The following is a 15694-nucleotide window of genomic DNA, read 5'->3' on the forward strand; positions in this document are numbered from 1 at the left end:
GGACTGGGAGAGGGCAGGGCCCCAGCAAAGTGCCTGGCACATAGGAAGTGCTCAACAAGTACTTCTTGAGTGAACAGTTGGAAGAGCAGAGAAATCTGTATACGAGGCATGAAAAGGAGCCCAGGAGGAAGCGGGGATCGGGGTGTGAGAGAGGGAGCTCAGTTTCAGATATGTTGTGTTTCAGACCCCCAGGTAGGACTGTTTACATAGAGAGATAACTACATCTTAGCAGGCAGTTGAACACTCACGTTTGTAGAAAGGTTTGGACTGAATACAGAGATCACAACACTTTTGAAAAATTACACTGAGATCATTTAAGGATTCATGCAAAAGACAACCTCCATCAACCATAAAATTAATGTGAATTTATTTTATGATTAGAAAATCAATGAGGGGTACTCATACTATGAGTACTTTGATAAAAATAGGTTTAGCATTAAAAGCAACAAAATTTATTAACATATTTTAAAGCTATGTTGTCAAGAATATTTTAAACTTCAGCCACGGTTACAGTGTTTTCAACCCCTAGAACAGGACAGGGATCTCTGCAGAAAGGATATACAAGACTAGGAACAAAAAACCCCAGGCTTTAGTTTAGACTCTGCCTCAGATTAGAAATTTTACCTTGGGAAATCACCTAATTTCAGTCAGACAGTGACAAATAATAGATTTATAAGAAATGTTTTTGCAGCAAGAAACATTATACACTAACTCTGTAGGAATTAAAACTCTACCACTTAATTGCTTAGGGGAAAAGCAAGCATGTTAGATTTTATTTTTTTTAACTGATGAGGCTTTAAAAAACCAGTTCACTTCAGTCTACCTAGCTGAGAAACAATACTGTCCATAAAAAAGTATAGCTAAGAAAAAAGTTAACACCTTTATTTTATGCAGTGGGGGAATACATAGTGTATCTAACTATCCTACAGCAGCTAACTTTATTTATTTATTAAATTTATTTTTTATTAAAGTATAGCTGACATACAAGATTAGAAGCTCACTTTAAAAGAAAGTATTGGTTTCGATAATTTGTTAATTATCTTATAGTCTTTATGAATATGTAGGTAAGCATTTTAATGCAAATACTACTGTAAAAATTAAACCATGACTTTCTGCTTTTGCTAATTCTTATCTCTGACAAAAAAAAATGGCAAACTAAAAAAGTTATAACCAAGGCTTCTTTGAAAATGTGGCTGAGATGAGAGGAACATCATTTATGCAAGAAAGCTAGAGAGACAAATGGAGAATAAAAATGACTGATGGTAATGAATTATAACATAAAAAAATTAAAAAGATTCATGAATCCACAGTGATATTAAAAAGGGGGGCAGGACACTACTGAAAAATCACAGCTAATAAATATACAGAAAGAATAACGGGATTAGAATATTATCATTTTTAATCACCACTATAATATTTATTTCAGGCAAGGATTATCAACACAGATGCTAAAACCACTGGATGAAAGATTCTGGTGGAAAAGGATGCCTGCATGATCTTCAAGTATTTCTCCCAATTATTTATAAGTACACAAGGGAGAAATCTGGCCTTACCACTTTAACCACATGGTCAAGTTTAGCATTGTTGATGCAAAAAAACCTGACATTACATCTTCTTGATGTGATGAAGTGGGAGGTATGCATATCACTCTGCCAGAAATGACCGGAATCTAATTAAGAAGAAGCAGTGACATGAATCCAGATGTGGAATATTCTGAAAGACAACTGGCTTGGATTCTACAAAGAATCTTTGTCACATACAGAGTAAGGCAGGTGATTGGGTTAAACCGATGAAGACTAAGAGACATAGTAGCCAAATGCAATAATGCATAAATGTGAATTGAATCCTGGATTTAAAAACGCAAGCAGCTATAGAGAACATGTTAGGGAAATGTGAGTATGGACTGTACTGAAGTAATGTTGATTGCTTACAGGTATGGTAAGAGTGGTGTAGCTGAGTAGTAAAATGGCCTTTTCCTGAGGAAACAGACGCCGAGCTAGTAGTGAAGTGTTATGATGCTTACAGTCTGACTAAATGTCAGGCAAAAGGGAACGAACGTTGCCATGCTTTAAGAGTTATCTGGGTGAGGGGTAAATAAATGTTCATTGTACATTTCTTTCAACCTTCTTAATGGGCTTGAAAATATCTAAAAATAAAAAAATAGAAATTAATGTAAAAGAATGTCTCAGTGATTGAGATATGGCTCAAGAATCGTCAGACTTGCACCTGCATCCCAGCTCTGCCCAGAGGTGGGACCCTAAGCCAGTTACTTAATCATTCTGCATTTTACGTTTTTCATTTTCAAAACGGGTTTTTGTGTTTTCTTTCCTCTTGAACTCACTTTACACTTTCAGCCTTGACTGCACCACTTACGAACTGATTCACATCTCTACCAGAGGCAAGGCAAATATATATATGTCTACCTTGCCTCTTCATATGAGAGCAAACCTACATTCCAGGACAGTTTTCAATTTCATAAGCCTCACAATTCAAACCAAGAAAAGCTCATTACTTTAACATAAAAATATTAGGTTTAATCTTGATAATAGAACTGCAAACAATTGCACAATTCACAAATTGTATATATATCAGCATGACGGGACTGAAAAAATGCTGCACTTAGTATCATAGGAGAAGGAATGAGTCTAAGTTCTAGCATTAAGTAACATATATTTATACTAATAACCTCTTGTGGGTTTCAGTTTCTTTACCAATAAAATAAGAGGTTGAACCAGATTTAACCAGTCCTCAGATGCTCTAAGACAGAGGTCCCCAACCCCTGGGCCCATGACCTGTTAGGAACTGGGCCGCACAGCAGGAGGGGAGCAGGGGGTGAGAGAGCGAAACAGTCATCTCTATTTGCAGCCGCTCCCCAGAGCTAACATCACCACTTCAGCTCCACCTCAGGTCATCAGGCATTAGATGCTCACAGGAGCATCGGTCCCTGGTGCCCAAAGGTTGGGGACCGCTGCTCTCAGATACTGCAAGCGGCAGCAGGTTTTCTTGTTTCATAAGCATTCTAAGGTTCTTTTTAAGCCTCCTCTTGAATTTTATGCTTCGGGTGTGTTAATCTTCACTACATTCCTAGCCTATATTCCTCTCCTCCTCATCTCCCCACCCTCCGCTGCTGCCCACTCTAGCTCAAAAAGCGAGTGCTACTATCCTGAGATGATTTGTATTTGAAGTTTGGCACAATTGATGTAATTAGCTGTTAGTTAATAACTAGGTTCATCAGGCAAAAGCTTAGGTGGCATTTAGTCTTAAGTTGTAAAATTTTGAATTTTAAATATATTAAAAACGCTTACTTCCTTCCTTGTTCTTATGATAGCCTCTTGCATAAGCCGAGAAATTTTCTCTTTCATTTTCTCTATATCTTCTTCTTTTTGCTTCTCTTCAAGCAGAACCTTCAGAAAATAATCATTTGATGGTATTACAGATCACTTCATTATTAATAAAGATGGGTAAAAACCTATCTGCTAATCACTTTCTTGAAAGCAAATACTTTATGCTAAACTTTGTAGACATCTCGACCTGGAGCTCTTGCCTGTGGCATGAATGATATTTACTTTCTCTGTCCTCCTCACCTGAACTTGTCCTAACTAAAATTTATTTTCCTCTGGTATTTATTTCAGCCATTTCTACCACTCCTCTAATATCTATAGCTGGAAATCTGTGAATTATGTTTGAATTTTTATTTTCCTTCAGTTCTATACAAAAAAGTCATCAAGTCGAAGTATTATATTCTTGGGAAAATCTCTTGGATTTCCCTTTTGCCGTTATCTGGTATTATTCAAATTAAGTCTCTGTCACCTCACACCTCAAACACCGTAGATGCCACCTACTTCTATCCATCCTCTCGTTTTCGTCCCCCACCTAAAAATTATTCTTATAATCCTCGTTCTGCTGTCGGTCACACCCATTCCTTTGCTACCGTGTGGAGCAGGACTCCTCCGCGTCTGCCCGTGCTCATCTCCGGTTCTCTCTCCCTCACACGCACTGCAATCAGGCTTTTACCAACCGCAAGCTCCATACCGATGACGGGAGTCGATTCTGAGTAATTATCTTATTTAATCCATCAGCAATGCTTGAAATAATTGATTACCCGCCCCTCCCCCACCTTGTTTTACTTTCTTACCTGGCTTTTAGCTATTGATTTACTTCCTAACTCACTTAGCATTCATTTTCAGTCTGCACTGCTATTTTTTTCCTCTTCTCAACCTCTTCAAAATGGGACTGAATTCAGTTGTGGTCCTTTCCTCCATCGACATCCATCCCTTGGTGTTCTAATCCAATCTCACTTTTAAATATCAATTATATGCTGAAAATTCCCAAATTTACATCTCTAGCCCAAATACCTTTCCAAGTCTGGAACGCCTCCAATTTAGGACTGAATCAGTCAGTCAATCAGTCAGTCCCTCTCATTCCGTCTCTGTCTCTCATCACATACAAGTGGCCTTCTGTTCTGATTCTGCTATCTTCCAAAGAACCATACACATTCTCATCTCTTTTTAAAAATTGTTTCATAAATTTCCTCCTGCTTCAATAGGTAAGCTCGTAAGAGCAACAGCTTTTTTGATGTAACAGCCTTATGAGACAATGGACAGCGAGGAAAGGGGGAAGCACTGTAAGAGAGCTGTGCTAGGCTATGCTTCAGGTCTGTTTGCATGATCAGTTTAAAGAAACCACTGACTTCTTAGAACAAGCACCTGAAGGTGGGAGCCCTCTAGCAATTAAGCAATGAGTCAAGAGGGAGCTTAAGATTATAGACATAAACAGCCTCTGTAAGGGTCTATTGACTTGGGTGGGAAGATTTGAGGGTTAGGCAACTGAGTGTCACTACTACCTTCTCTGTCCATTTGCTCTACACAAAGTGCTCATCTTTAGTGACCGGATGGTAAAATTACTTACATGACTGGGCTTCGGAGGAGATTGAAAAACTGTCCTGCTCTTAATTCTTCCAGCTAACTTAGGTGTTAAGAGCTTGTTTTGTTTTTTAATAGCTCTCTTGGAAAACCCTCTACTATGTTAAAATGGAAATATAAATAAAACAAAGCATTTCCTTTGTACTCTCTATATTTCCCAGCAGAGTATTATGCATACACTACATATTCAATTAATGTCAGTTAAATGAATCAATGATGAAATGATCACTACATAAGGTAGGCAGCGACATTAAAAACAAATCTATCTACTTTGTGACTTCTATAAACTTATATACCATCCATATGGAAGTGGTAACAGATAAAAATATGCTGTGTGGTAGCAGAGGAATCAATGGTTAGAGGGTCAAGAAAAAAGGAACAGTGACACGAAGGCTCCAGTTAATAAATCTTTATAGTTCAATTTAATTCCTGTCAATTAAGCTGCTGCTCTATTAGAGTGATCGTGTAGGAGATAAAGGGGAAATAAAAATGAATAAGATCCGTCTGATTTAACTGAATAAAATAGAGCGTATACCGCAGTAAAGAGCTATAACAGTATTTCAGAGTATGAGACTAGAGGGGATGATTACTTATGCAAGGATTGCAGACATAAGAAAAGTCTGACATGTCGATATGTTTTGGGAGAGGACTGACATTTTATCATATTTTATGATATTAAGTCCTATCATCAAGAATATAATATGTCTATTAATAGTGAGCACAGCAATTTCATTTTCATGTGGATTACTCCGTAGTTATAGATTCCCTTCCTATTAGGTCACATCGAGGAATGTTTGGGATTTTATTTTTTATAAACGCGTTAACTAGTTTTCTTACCTGACTTTTTTGCAGGTTAGCTTCTTCTAAGAGTTGCATGCTATTTCTGGCTCTTACGATAGCTTCATATTTCTCATTTTCTAATTCATTGCATTTTGCCTGTAACTCTCGAGTTTGTTTTTCCAAATGTGTTTTTTCTGTTCTTAATTGAGTGGCTTCTTGGATTGCCACACATAATCTAAAAGTTAATAAGTTAATCACATTGTAAAAGTTAAATATTTTTAAAGGGAAGGAGGGAAATAGAGTTACTGAGCATCTATTATTACAGGACAAACATTATTCCAGTTACTTTTACATGTACTTACTCATTTGATCTGCATAAAAGTTCTGTAGATTTTGTTACTTCCTTTTTAAACAACCACCAGAGCATTTTAACAGAGCGTAAGCATTTGATTAAGGTCATATGGCTAATGAGCAGTGGGCAGTGACTGTGCCTCGCTATTTTGACTGTAATTATGCTACACCTTCTATAGTATCACGCTGTATTACATAGCTACATGATAATGTTATAAAGCAAATCCTTAAAGAATGAGTTGTTCTTTCTATTTATATGGTATTCTTTTTTCCTTTCCTTTTCTGTTTAGTTCCCCTTTCCGATTCTATATCCAGGTAATCCATGTTAATTTACTAATGTATATCTTTGAATATTTTTCTCCATGTTCATAAAATCATATACATACACACAAAAATACACATATAATATATACATATATCTCCATAGGTTTTTAAACATAATATTGTATAATAAAAATTAAGATCACAGTATACAGCCTTTTCTCATTCAATAATGTAGAAATCCCCTCAAGCAATATATCCAAAAGCTCTTTCCTTTCCTACTCAGATGGATGTAACTTCTTTTCACTGTTAATTTGTATTTCCCTGACTACTGGAGAGTTTAAGTATATTTTTTAAAGTTTGTTAGCTATGTGAATTATCATCTTTAAATTTCTTCTTCATATTCTCTGCCTATTTCTTTCTTATGGGTTATTTACTTTGCTTATTCCTTTACAAGAACTCTTGAATATTAAGATGTTAACCCTCGGTCTGTCCTACATGCTGCAAATATTTTCCCAAGTCTACTTCTAATTGTTGTTGCCTAGTGTCTCTATGTTCGCCAACTTCTGGGATTTCAGGTTTTATAAAGATGATCTCCCTCATCCATAGAATACTAATGCACTCCCCTGGATTTCCGCAGAAGATTGTTGTGCCTTTCATTTGTTTTACCGTAAACCTTTAGTAACATGTTCTGGTGTGATCTGGTGAGACAACTCTTACCTATAATTCATACTTTTCTTTGTTATTTTCAGGTAATTTTTCCCTTAAATGGTGGCAGGAGAAGGCTCCTCTATGCCCTTCCCACTCCTGCTCCACACCGGAGCACAGCACGGCCAGGAGGCGGCTCGGGATACAGCGCAGCTCACTTTCCCTGCCTTGGGGATTGAGAGAACTCATTCTCCCTTTCATTTCGTTTCTCTCTTTTTTAAACTTTCCTTCCTACTTTCTTTCCTTCCTTCTTTCCTTCCTTCCTTCCTTCCTTCCTTCCTTCCTTCCTTCTTCCTTCCTTCACTCCCTCCACTCCCCTCCCCTCCCCTCCCTTTTCTCTCTTTCTCTCTTTCTTTCTTTCTTTCCCTTTCTTTCTTTCTTTCTTTCTTTCTTTCTTTCTTTCTTTCTTTCTTTCTTTCTTTCTTTCTTTCTTTCTTTCTTTCTTTCTTTTCTTTCTTTCTTTCTTTCTTCTTTTCTTTTCTTTTCTTTTCTTTTCTTTTCTTTTCTTTTCTTTTCTTTTCTTTTCTTTTCTTTTCTTTTCGCTGTTGTTTAGTAGATCTGCTTAATTCTGAATGAAGTGAATTAAGGTCTACTGCTATTTTAGTCAGGGTTCTTAGTTGCCAGCAGCAGAAGCCAACTCTAATTTAAGTGGAATAAGGGTTTATTAAAAAGATACTGGTAAGTTCACAGACTCACTGGGAGAGTTGGAAAGCCAGGTATGAAGCTTTGTAGTAAGGAACATGCCCAAAATTTCACCAAAATTATTAGTTGGTCTTCCATGAGGAGCTAAACTGGGGAATTCCCCAAAGATGGAAGAGAGGTGAGATGCAGAAGGTCAAAAATAATGACCATATCTGTATTTTCATCAAATCACCCTTGCATTTCCTAGCTTTTGCAATACATATTGAACTGTCTTATTATTTGCTGTATTTAGGTTTACTAATGTTATATCTTTTTCAATATAGTGCCATTTTCATGATATCGGGTCTCTCTTTATTCTATGTGCTGCTTTTACCTTTACTCCCTATCTTGTGTGATACTAATACTGTTACTCCCGCTTTCTTTTTGTTTATAAGTTGCTAATATTCTCCACTAAAATCTTTATTTTAAATTTAAAATGAATCCTCTTCATCTTTCCTTTCTTGAGATCTTTGTTCTAGTTCATTTATTCTTTGTTTTAAGTGTTTTCTAAAATAACAGATTACTGGGTCTTGCTTTTTAATCAAAATCTGCAAGTCTCTGCCTGGATTCACTCATCTCATATTTTAACACAATGATTTGCATACAGGACATTATACATTACATCATACTTTGGTTGAAGCATTTTGGGTAGAAAATGAAGCACTCTCTCTCTCTCCCACAGAGGCATAGGACACCTGTCACTTTACTGAAATCAGTTCACCCTTTCACTTCACCATGTCCTCTTGGGTAGCTAGAGGTGGACTCATGAATACCTTATGAAGAGGGAGTTTAAAGCCAAAGCCATTCTATTCATTTAACTCCTGCCTTATTTACCAGGCATATACAAACCAGAGAAGTCTTTCCCAGAGAGAACTGTCATTCTCTGGAGATAATTCCCAGGATCCAAAAATCATCTAAAAAAGGGGCAAAGGGATCTATCTTTGGAAGATGGAATGAAATGACTTATGTTTCATAGATACTTATAGCATTTGAAAGAATACAAATGTTTTTAAAAATAAATAATAATAATTTTAATAACTACAATAAAAAGTATTTAACGTCAAAATATCTTTGATTTTATGGAACGAAGATAATCCTTACAAATATAGCTTTTCAATCTGGCAGTTCCATGAAATAGGATACACCTAAAACATATCGGCTGAACATTGCTAGAGCCACATATCAAGTACACAAATAACTGCATTCTCTTATATAAAAACACAAGAGATTTTTTTTAAAACTTTAAAATATATAACCATTTTTAAATCACAATAGGAACTTAATATTAATTTAATAGCTCTAACTGACAGCCAATGTAAAAATTTCTTCTTCAGAGGAGGCTAGCTGAATACTAGACTTTAAAAAATAATATCATACCAGAGTTTGGGAGGAGGAGGTAAAACAGGAGAGGGAAAAAAAAAACAATTAACCATTTCTTCAATTAAAAAAAGAAAGAAAGAAAAAAAATTAAGGAAAAAAATATATTTTTTAAAATATATCCTTAGATTTTCTTATATATGGAGCAACCTCCTCTTAGGGATCAGCTAGGTTTTATACTAAAAACAAAACAAAATGAAACAATAACAAAATTCCCCAAATCCTCAACATTAAAAAAACAACTTAAAACACTGCTGAATGAATAAACAACTTGACTCATTATGACTCAGTACTAAAGGACGTGACACTCATTCACATTTCACTGTTTTGAGTCTCTCTAGCATTTATTTTCATAGCACAGAACGCTACTAAAATAACAGAAATGCAAATCTACAGCCACAGACTTTTTTCCTAAGGTTAACACAAGGAAGTTCAGGAAAACAGTAAAACAATCAATTGCTGAAAAGTTTAGAAAAATGAAAAACAAGACCTAAAAAAACTCTAGCACTTAAAAATTACAACCTCAGAATCTCAAGGTAGCAGTTAAAATCAATTAGTTCTCAACCTCCTGTGCACAAAGACATTACTTTCATCAACATTTTGGAGAATAGAAGACAGATGGTCAAATATATATATATTTTTTTCTGAACAAACACTAAATTAGCCATGGATCTGTGACTGGAACTGAGGTCTCGATTTTTGATGGGCTCAGAGCAGCAGAGTATTTTTGAAGGTAACAGATTTCAATCATAGAGTCAATTTTTCAGCTTTAAACCATAATGTGAATTTACAGGCTTTGGTCACTGTATCTTTAATAGATTATAAATGACAATTTTCAAGTTTCTCAAGGGAACATCCAATAAGGACTAAGAAATGACAACAAAAGATTCTAGAGTGAATGTTTGCATTAAGATAGTGATTAAAGACAAAGCTACAGAATATATTCAATAAGAGTACAGGCCTGAAATAACTGAAAATTATCGCTCATCTATAACAATTTCTCAGGTATTTTTCTCTTGTGTATCTACTTAGTAAGAAATGGGTATTCTATATAATTTTTACCCAACCTCATTATTATTATTATTATTATTATTATTATTTTCTGCTTCAAGATGCAAAGAACATTTTTAATTTTGGGATAGACTAAACGCTATGACTGCTTTGGGGAAAAGGTAAAAACAGAAATGATCTTTAAATATATGTTCAAAATATAGCAATATTTTGAATATGATTAAAAATAAACAATGTCTAATAAATCATATTTTAAACCAATGATTATAGTTTATTACTTATAAAATAAATACTGAAATTCTAATATGGAATATATTTTGAAGCATATAGACAAAGCTAGATGTATTTAACAATTTACCTTGTTTCTAATTGTTTTATACTAGATTGTAACTGCTGTAAACGCCTATCTGATGCTTCCTCTCTTCCTTGGGCAGACGCCATATCCTCCTCCTAGAAAATGAAGAAACGGGAAGCTTATTTTATGTGAAAATTCAATACATCATTATACAGCATGAAGATAATAGTTCACCCTCTAAAGTATTAGATAGTCAATAATCAAAACATTAATTGCATATAGATTGCCACCAATATTTCAAACAACTGTATTTTTATAGTGCAAGTCTAACAAAACAAGGCAGGAGTTTGTAGGCTGAGGCTGCCTTCAGAATAAGCTCTCTTAACTAAGTTATTCTGCATCACATTATAACAAGATAGTTCTTCTTTGACATGGTGATGCTTTGAAATATATCAATAGGTTTTATTTGTACTATCTTTTTAAAAAACTTCCTGCTCATCCTTTTCTGCCTTCTGGTGTGTTAAAGAAATACTTTCTTACAATACCATTTTAATTTTTCTATTGGCTATTAGCTCTGTTTAAATTATTTTATGGATTGCTCTAGAGATTACAATATGCATCTTTAATTTATCTCAATTTATTTAGAGTTAATTTCAGAGAAAACATTGGAACTTTGCAACAGTGTATTTCTTTCCATATACAATGCTAGACTTTAGTGCCATTGTCATATTGTAAATCTGCATACTTAATAAATTCATCAAATATAGGGCTAAGTTCTGCTTTAAAGCAGTCAAGTCTTTTAAGGTATTAATAAAAGAAAAGAAAAATATGTAGATATATTATATCATATTTATAATTCCTGTTGCTCTTAATTTCTTTCTATATCTGAATTACTATGTGGCATTGTTTCTTTTTGGCTTAAAGAATTTCCTTCAATATTTTTGAAGAACAGCTCTGCTGACAACTTCTCTGTTTTTCTTTATGTGAAAATGCCTTTATTTTGCCCTCATTTCTGAAGTATAGTTTCACTGAACATAGTTTTCTAGTGAGCATTTTTGTCGCCTTCAGCACTTCACATATATTATTCCAGTGTTTTCTGCTTCCACAGTTTCTTAATGGTAAGTCAGCCATTACTCATAGCCATTTCCTTGTTTATGCCATTTTTTTGTTACTGCTTTCATACTTTCTCTTTCTAATTGGCTGTCAGTGTTGTTATGGTGTGTCTAAAAATGATTTTCTTTGTGTTTATCCTTGAATCTTGGATCTGTTAATGTTTCCTACCACATTTTGAAAGTTTTCAACCATTATTTCTTTAAACATCTTTTCTGCCCCCTCCCTTCTGCCTTTGTCTGCTAAATCCAACAACTGGGTTCACTGAAAGTGAGTTTCTATTGACCATCCCCCCCTGCCACGTTACACTTTCCCGTCTAATACATTTTGGTTGAAAACTGTGTAATATAGTTATTTCCAATATTATAATTTAGCTTCCTAATTTCATATTTTACATTTAGAGGGCAAGTAAATGATTAATTCATTTTCCATTAACCTTCTTTAATATGTAATCCAAACAGATCAACAATAAAATACATTGAAACTAAGCTACAGGTAATTAGTTATCTTAGAAATAAGAAACACCTTCTTTTGCATCTGTCCTTGAAGATCTTCAGTCAGTTTAGTTAACTCTTCCACTTTCGCTACTGCAACTCTCATGTCTAACTTGGCTTGCCTGAAAAAGAAAATAAATTAATAAACTCAGTTTTCACACACCAGAAAGAATTTTAAAAATCAGAAATTTATATTTGGTAAAATCAGTACTTATGTGCACCAAAAAATGGATCTGAGGGGTAAACACCATAAGATTCCTTTATTATTAATAAAATGCACGTGGATGAAAGTGAAGAGGAAAAAATACAGCTTAATTGGGGGATGTAAAATGAGAGTCATTAATACTTTATTTATATAAACTACATTTTAAACACAAAATTCAATATATTTCATGAGAAAGAACTTTATCATCTTGATAAATTATGTCAGAGCATCACACTACCAGCGCAGTAAGTAGAACACACTTATGTCTATAATTTCCCGACCTTTTAAGGTTAGAGGAATATTTCTGATTGGCCTTTCTATGAAAACAAACCTAAGCTTCAACACCTCAACCCATCTTTAAACACCAGAAGTATGTATTATGTACCCACTTAACGTAGTGAATTGAGATATGTCCCAAAATAGTATAATATTTACTTCCTTCAGAGATTGTAATTGCAAAGTACAAAAAAACTCAAGTTTTTTAGTGTTTTAATAGTAACAAATAAGTTTCAATATCTTCTTGGATCCCCATAAAAAAGGCTTGAGAATATTAAGACTTTATGAAATAGAAAAAAAGAGATTTTTAACATCATAGCGATTAAGTACTCTTGAATTACGTAAAAAAACATACATTTTTAGGAAGAAAGCTACGTTAGTGTAGGGACTGCCCATGTTTATTTCTTAATTACATTTTATATGTAATATAAATTATAGTGCTGTTGAACTTAAAGAAATTATTTGATGCAAAAATCCCAATAAATGTCAATCCATTTACTTTTGACTTTTTAGCAGTCTTTAAATTACATTACTGATTAGCATAAAATAGTAAATAAAAATCTAATAATAGCTAAAATGTATCAGGTAGTTAGTTATTAGGTGCTAGAAACTGTTATAAATGCTTGGCAGACATCATCTTACTTAATGCTATAACTGTGAATTAAGTACTGTTATTATATCAAACTAAAATCCAGAGAGTGAGGATGACAAGTTTATCAACTTGCCCTGAGATTCACAAACAAGTAATGAAATTGGTATTTAAACAGAGTCCTCTATGATATACTGTCTACCAAAAAATGGTTCCAATCTTTTATAAGATTATATTATTATAATATTTTATAAGAAAATGCTTTGATTTAAATAAATATAATTTATAAAAATCTGAATTTATCAAACATAAAATGGATTGTTTTCTACTTTCAAATGATTCACCAAATGACAAAACAAAAACAAACAAACAACAAAAACCACCTTATACCAGTACATTTAAAATCTACTTTAAGCTTAGAGATAATTCCAAGAGTGCATCTACTATGTGAATCAATAAATAAGGAGTAAGATATTTAAGTAGTAATGATAAAACCAAGACAATTCTGAATAGGCATAGCGCCCACACTGATCTGGTTTCCTTGCCTTCAGAAAGGGGATAATAAAGCTTGTTCTATTGGTCCTATGGGGTTGCTAAACAAGATGGAAGAGATTATGTACATTAAAGTACACTGCAAACTATAAACAATTGTAAAATTGTAGCATGATTAAGGAAAAAATTATTTGTTAGAGACACAGTGGGAATAAGGTGCATGTGGAGAACCCTAGAGTCCAGAACCCGGTTCTGTCGCCAACTAATAATTTGGCCTAATGCAAATCACTTGACTGCAAGAGTGTCATGGCAATCTGATGCCCAACGACAGAAAGGCAGATCAGATAACCCGCCACGGCCAAACCTCTATAATAGATGGCTTTCTCACTTCTATCTAATATACCTAGCGAGTCTACTTCTAAATTGTCTCTCAATGGTGTACCCCATTTCCATGTTCATGGCCCTGTCTTTGGCCCCATCATTACTTCCCAGGACTATTCTAATGGACTCTGAACTAATCTCTTCACTGCCTGTCTCTTCTTTAATTCATCGTCTACAATGCATCTTATCTGCAAAAAAAAAAAAGTATCTAGTGAAAAAATTACTCATTTAATAACGATCTCTGGACTCCCCACTTCTTTGGGCACATGATCAACACCCCTCTGCATGGCATATAAGACTGGACTTCGTCTGGCCTCAGTGAGCCTCATGTCTTGCCAACTGCCTCCATTTGAAATGTATGTTCCAGGTGTAACAGACTACTAAGTCACTGCTTCCTAAATACAGCCTTGTCCACTTTTTCCATATGTTTAATCAAAATAGGCTTCTTCTCCTTTTTTTTTTTTTGATAATTTCCTCAATATTCAAGACTTAGTTCAAAAGTCTCCTCATCTCAAGTCTTCCCTGACTCATCCTAGGCAAAAAAAGACTCTATAATCCAGCCCTCATAATACAGAATATTTTGTACATTTCTAACAGAGACTCCCTCGTGGAAGTGGGAATTCATAAAAAATATAGAATGTAAGATCATTAAAGTCAAGGATCACATCTTGTTAATTATTAAATGCTCAGAAGATAGCGCAGTACATACTATATAGTACAAGTAAATATATCATACATGAACAAAAGAGAATGCAGAAGGAAAGGAGACAGAGAATCACAGGTAGATCTTGATATTTTACTTAGATCTCATCTTTCCAATTTGATATTTGTGACTGGAAATCCTAGAATTGTGAACAACTCTTCCAAATACATATATTCTCATTTGAAAGAGAATCACTTTGTTTGAAAACAAAATCCCTCTCCCACATAATTAAAGAAAAAAATTCAGGCACTGGTCCTAAGACCTGTTATTATAAATTATTAAAAGAAAAAGTATTTGAAAGCATTCAAATTATTATAGTTCCTAAAACACATTAAAAAAATCTATGTTCTAGAGAGGAAAATAAGTAGTAGTTGTATTTATACTTATTCATTTCTACATGGTTCCATAGATGGTTAGAAAAGAAGTATACAGTTGTTTATACTACTTCTAGTATGAAATAGTAAAAAATATTCTACAATAAAAGCTGTAAGGTCCATCTTCTGGATCCAGCTCTACCGCCAATAAAAGCATGTGAACTGGGTCAATCACTTAACCCCTCTGAGTCTCAGAATTATAGCTGTAAAACAGAGATAAAGACAATTTTCCTCCACAGTTCACAGATTTGTCATAAAGTTCATATAAGTTAATGCATACTAAAGTACTTAATAAATGTTACTGTAGTTTTTACAAATGTAAGCTATCATCATAATCTCGCCCTTTCCTGGATTTTAAGTTGTCAGGAGCTGTGTGGTATAACACTTTACGGCTGGATTGAGAAAGCTTGGGGGATGCCTGAATGTCTGGCCTGACTCTTGGCCAAGAAACGAAAAGTGGGATTGATGATGTGCTGCTGAAAGTCCGACTCCCCTCTGGCAACCCCCGTCAGGGCTTGCTTACTGATGGTTTTCACCTGCTATATCTGGCTAGACGGCCGGGCTGGGCTACGTGACCAGAGGAGCAGAAAAAGATCCCCCTTGGGACCTTCTGCCTTGAGCTTTCCTGAAGCCGAGATTCATTGCACACATCTTGGTAGTGCAATCTGGAGACAAAGCATGTCT

At 34.6% G+C, this 15694-nt stretch overlaps 1 protein-coding gene across 4 annotated transcripts in view; it reads right to left on the minus strand.

Moving 5' to 3' along the window:
• SCLT1 (sodium channel and clathrin linker 1) overlaps positions 1-15694 on the minus strand; it is a 102422-nt gene that overhangs the window by 42304 nt on the left and 44424 nt on the right. For all 4 annotated transcript variants that reach the window (XM_039879644.1, XM_039879645.1, XM_039879642.1 and 1 more), the window contains 4 exons: positions 12022-12112; positions 10450-10541; positions 5760-5937; positions 3306-3404 (listed from right to left, as the gene is read on the minus strand). In XM_039879644.1, the coding sequence (XP_039735578.1) occupies positions 3306-3404; positions 5760-5937; positions 10450-10541; positions 12022-12112 (460 nt within the window). The remainder of the gene's footprint in view (positions 1-3305; positions 3405-5759; positions 5938-10449; positions 10542-12021; positions 12113-15694) is intronic.

Source organism: Pteropus medius, unplaced genomic scaffold (assembly GCF_902729225.1).
Source record: "Pteropus medius unplaced genomic scaffold, Ma_sr-lr_union100, whole genome shotgun sequence".
Classification (NCBI taxonomy): Eukaryota; Metazoa; Chordata; class Mammalia; order Chiroptera; family Pteropodidae; genus Pteropus; species Pteropus medius.